The sequence below is a fragment of the Myotis davidii genome, unplaced genomic scaffold (assembly GCF_000327345.1).
Source record: "Myotis davidii unplaced genomic scaffold, ASM32734v1 scaffold238, whole genome shotgun sequence".
NCBI lineage: Eukaryota > Metazoa > Chordata > Mammalia > Chiroptera > Vespertilionidae > Myotis > Myotis davidii.
The window spans coordinates 1,828,616-1,834,190 of NW_006293779.1; the positions used below are offsets into that span (position 1 = coordinate 1,828,616).

At 37.7% G+C, this 5,575-nt stretch overlaps 1 protein-coding gene across 3 annotated transcripts in view; it reads right to left on the reverse strand.

Annotated features, from left to right (window-relative positions):
• SPAST (spastin) overlaps nucleotides 1-5,575 on the reverse strand; it is a 38,972-nt gene that overhangs the window by 9,192 nt on the left and 24,205 nt on the right. For all 3 annotated transcript variants that reach the window (XM_006767417.2, XM_015566334.1, XM_015566335.1), the window contains 2 exons: nucleotides 4,191-4,261; nucleotides 2,920-2,960 (listed from right to left, as the gene is read on the reverse strand). In XM_006767417.2, coding sequence (XP_006767480.2) covers nucleotides 2,920-2,960; nucleotides 4,191-4,261 — 112 coding nt within the window. The remainder of the gene's footprint in view (nucleotides 1-2,919; nucleotides 2,961-4,190; nucleotides 4,262-5,575) is intronic.

Here is a 5,575-nt window from a genome sequence, read left to right on the forward strand (position 1 = left end):
CACCAGGCCCCAGTCCTATATAATAAAAGCCTAATATGCAAATTGTCCCCTTAACTGGGAGTTTGACCTGGGGGTGGGGCTAGCCAGCCAACCACCCACGACCTCCCCTTCCCCCCTTCTGATCCCACCCTGGCTGGCAGTGGCAGGAAGCTGGGGGAAGGGAAGCCCTGGCTGGCAGCCAGCAGCTGCTAGGAACCCTATCCATCCACGAATTTCGTGCACTGGGCCTCTAGTATAGCTATATATACCTACAGCAACAGAATGACTACCTTGTTTTATAATTATAAGAACATAAAAGTTTTTTTTTTAAAAAAAGAATATAGACTCAAAATTTCTTTACTCTTCAAATAAACAGGAATTATATTTGGGTTGACTTTTTTCAGTGAAGAAGAAAGTTTGGTTTTATGTATATTCTCAGGATGGGTAAAACATATAATGGTTAACAGAGCCACTATCAATGGTAAACAGATCTCTTTTCTCATGAAATAATGGAAAGATTCCTAAGAATTTCTACTATTCTCTAAGCAGCCACCTACTTGCTTTCATAAAATTATTGTAAGATATTAATGCAAGTTTATTAAAGCATTCCATTTTATGTACAAGCAAATGGCCTTCCTCAGGGATCTGCATAGAAAGTGCCACGGCCTAGGAGCTTGAGTCCGAGTGAAGAACACTTGCAAAAGTGGGGCTGAGGGATGTTCCCTGTGAAGTCAACTGAGAACTTGCATACCACTTCGTACTAAAATTTGCCAGCTGGTGGCTTTACCTCATTATTGCCTTGTTTGTTTCCTTTACTTGTATGGTCTTTCTTTAAAAAAAAATATTTTTCTTAATTTCAGAGAGGAAAGGAGAGGGAGAGAGAGATAGAAACACCAATGATGAGAGAGAATCATTGATTGGCTGCCTCCTGCATACCTCACACTGGGGACCGAGCCTGCAACCCAGGCATGTGCCCTGACCAGGAATCGAACTGTGACCTCCTGGTTCATAGGTCAACACTCAACCACTGAGACATGCTGGCCAGGCTATATGGTCTTTTCAAGGGACAAACACAGAGGTCTAAAATGTCAGACATAAGGCCTTTCCTCAGCTTTAACCTACGAGGCCAGATTATGAGATATCAAGTTTACCTATCCTTGATCCAAGTCAGAGAAATACTTCATGCCTGATGCTTACTTTTTGTTGAAAAGTACAATTAGGTTTATGCTATGAGTATAAGAACATTTAAAACGCAATATGTTTATAGGATATTGTTAATACATTATATTTAAACTATTAAAAATCCATAAGATGCCCTAACTGGTTTGGCTCAGTGAATAGAGCATCGGCCTGTGGACTGAAGGGTCCCAGGTTCGATTCTGGTCAAGGGCATGTACCTTGGTTGCGGGCACATCCCCAGTAGGAGGTGTGCAGGAGGCAGCTGATGGATGTTTCTCTCTCATCGATGTTTCTAACTCTCTATCCCTCTCCCTTCCTCTCTGTAAAACATCAATAAAATATATATTTTTAAAAAAATCCATAAGACACTTTTGAAACACAAATTGTACAGTATTGATATATTAAAAAATTTAAAAAATGTGGAATTAAAATTATACATCAGATAGAATGGATTGGAATTTATACTTGAAATGTGAATTTTAAAAAATTTTTAATCTTCACCTGAGGATATGTTTTAATTAATTTTTAGACAGAGGAAAGGAGAGAGAGAGTGATGTGAGAGAGAAACATAGATTGGTTGCATCCTGCACGCACCTGGACTGGGGATCGAACCTGCAACCTTTTGGTGTATGGGAGGACACACAAACCAACTGAACCACTCAGCCAAAAGCCTAAATGTGATTTTTAAGGTATAGTAGTTAAACACCAGAGTGGGTATGTGGAATTCTCTATTCCTAAGTTTCATTCATGCCAAATATACTTTAGGAAAACTAGACTGCTAAAATGAAAGGGTGGCTGCAAGAAGTGTGAGGACTTTCTTAGTAATGTAGGTGATGAACCACCATGCACAAATGCCTGAAGACAACATAAATTTACTTAAAAGTTTGAAGAAAGAGGACTGTCAAAATGTACTCATTTTCTATGTTAAGAGTTCAATGTCTCCTCAATAGCTGTTGGAACTTGGGCAGCAAAAAAATATCTCTGACAGGTAAGTTACAAATATAATGCGAGTTGATTTTAAAAGTTTGTTCACACAGTTATGATCATTCTGCATTTCCAATTTATATTTCATAAGCAGGCAGTATTTTTCAAAATAAATTCTTTAGCATTTCATAAGAGGGTCTACCATATTAAGAAAATATAGTAAATTACATTACAATGTTAATTGCATTGCTTTTATAAGGAGGAAAACATTAAAAAACAAAACAGAACATTGAAGACTTAATCTGTTCCAAGTTATTTTCATAATTTATAAAATCTTCATCTCCTATACTTTTCTTGTTTAGTTTTTATGTAATATAAATGGTTAGAAAATGACTTAATGTGTACAATATTTTTGTCCATTATCAATGAACAACATAAGATACTGTAATTGGATAGGCCTCTCTCTCTATATATATATTTTAAATATGTTCTCATTGATTTCAAAGAGAGGAAGGGAGAGGGAGAGAGGAATAGGAACATCACTGATGACAGAGAATCATTGATCAGCTGCCGCCTGCATGACCCCTACTGGGGATTGAGCCTGCAACCCGGGCATATGTCCTAACCGGGAATTGAACTGTGATCACCTGGTTCATGGGTCGACACTCAATCGACCCATGAGTCACACCTGCTAATGAAGGCCTCCATTTTTTTAAATGAGGCAAAGTTAATTTTTTCTAGTTTCTAATCAAATAAACTATAAAATCCACACAAAACATGTATCTAACAATATAGAGAACCAAAACCAAGAAAAGACAATTGTAATATAGTATATACCTCATTGGCAGACATATTCTTCACTTGTTCTGGTTTCAGTTCTGTAAAATATAAAAGGTAGCCACTTAAAATTTTTTAAAGTTTAAAGTGCTGAAAAGCAAAACCAAGTACAATGACCTAAAAGTATGTGTTCAATATAAATCATTATATTAAAAAAGACATATAATAGAGCACATACAATGTATAAATGCTTAGAATAATATTCTTTCTTAGGAGTAACTATAAGACATTCAATTTCTTTGGATATTGTCAAGAAACAACAGGTTTTACAAATTTGAGAGTAAACTTAAAAGAATTCAATTTGTTTTTTACAAAAGGCACTAGCTTTAAAAAAAATCTAACAACTTTTGTCTGCTTCAGAAAATAGCTAAAATATTCTAAAACCACAAGTGATTTATACATTAGCTATTGTTTCTGAGTCCCTATCTGAACATGGTTTATAGCAAGAAAGTTTGGCTAAAATACTTCAGTGTCACAAAATATATTCTCAAAGTTACATTTATTATTCTCCAAAGCAGCATGTCCCATGATCTATTTTATCATCATAGCCAGTAAGTAATCTGAGTGCATACCTGCCTATGCTGGCCTTGGCAAAGTTGTTCAGAACATCTACTCTAATACACCATAGCGAGTTTAATTGAACTAACCTAGAAGTGATCAGTTGTGGTATTTCAGAATCAACAAATTATCCTGAATCAAAATATAGCAACACATGATATATTTTGCTGCAAGTCTTCAAAAGTTAACATGCAATGATAAAAGTATAAATAGTTACATGAGTTCCCTTAGACACATTAATTTCAAGTGATATTAGAATACTGAAATGAAAAGCACACAAAAAAGTTAAGAACATTTTCCCTTTAGTATTCTTTTTTGCTTGCTTAAAAAAGTTTTCTTTTTGAGTTTTCTGCTTCTTTGCTACTATCAACAAGTGAAACCTGTTGTCTAGAAGAGAGGTCATGGACTGTCTTTGGATGGTCTGTGAGCTAAAAATAGTTTCACATTTTGGGGGTTTTTGTGTGTGATTGTTTGAAAAAAAAAAAAAACAAGAATATGCAATGTAGAGCATATACAGCCCACAAACTTAAAATATTTACCAACAGGCTCTTTACAGAAAAGTTTGCTAACCTTAAATCTAGAATACTTTATTTCAATGGACCTCAAGTTTTCCACTGATACAGCTTTACTGCTTTCCCACTAATAGAGACTTATTAAACTTCTAAAATGGTCTTATGAAGAGGTATAAATGTTTCCAACACTTGTATACCTACCTCGAATAGGACCCAGAGCTGCATCTTTTGCCAAAGCTGTTAGATCACTTCCTGAGTATCCATCAGTCATTCTGAGAATGAGGAGAAAGAGCAAATCACTTTCATCTTTGCAGATTCAAATTCTCCGGGTAAGAAGGTAAAACCTACTTTACCTTTGTCTTTAAGCAGACTGCTGTATGATTTAAGTGCACAGAAAGACCCACTTGCCAAAATCAAACAGAACAGTTTGCTGCTGGCTCCTTATTTATAATGCCTCAAATTTGCATCATTACAACCATTCCTTTAGATTAAGGCATACTGTGCCTCCAGGAGTCTCCATTACATTGTAAACATGTCCCATGGAAAGTAACTAAGCCATTGCTGGCCAACTGATACATAAGCAGTTACTTCTCTAAAAGTTAATGAGTCTTTGTCTTGACAAAGAGCACTGACTTAATGGAATGAGGGCCAAAGGAGATTATTTTATGTTGTTATTTTTAATATTTATTTATTTGTGATTAAAATTCATGAATGTATCTCCTATATTCAGTTTCTAATAAAGTGTACCACTTTTATTTGTTTATTTTTTCAGCTTTTTAATTGAATTTATTGGGGTGACACTGGTTAATAAAATTATATAGGTTTCGGTTGTATAATTCTGTAATACATCACAAAGTAGATTTTTTAAAATGTAGAACAGAGGAGAAACCAAGATGGCGGCATAGGTAAACACCGGAGTTTGCTGCCTCGAACAACCACTTCAAAAGTACAACTAAATGACGGAACGGACATCATCCAGAACTACAGGAAGGCTGGCTGAGTGGAAGTTCTACAACTAGGAGGAAAGAGAAAAGCATACCGAGACTCAGAGGAGGCGCAGTGCTGAAGTAAAATACTAAGGTGCGGAGTGCATGCGGAGTGGGCTGGCGGCTGAGGGCGCAGTTGTCATTTTGAATCGGGAGGGAGTTTCAGGCTCTGAACTCCAGTTCCGGGCGAGTCTCTAGGGACCCAGACTCATACAGGAGAAGCGGGACTGTCTGGCATCGCTCAAAACCCTAGGGCAGCTTTCTCTCCGTGGGGCTTGCAGCGATTACTAGGACACTGAGAAGCAGAGCCTCTGAGGGCAAGACTGAGAGCAGCCATAATTGCTAACCCCGCCCTGTTGATCCCATGGGACCTGCCCCGCCCAAGCCCCTGCAGGGAGGCTTTTGCTGGATAGCCTCAGGCAAAGGCTAGATTAGCACCGCCCTAAAGATCCAGAAGCCAGGAAGCCCAGAGGTCAGAGTGGAACCATCCAGTGTGCAGCTCCGTGGAATCATAAAAGACACACTCAGGGGGCAGACTCAGTGAGCACCAAAGCCCCAAGTCTAGCCCCAGAGGGGTGACTCCAGCACAGAAGTTCTCGC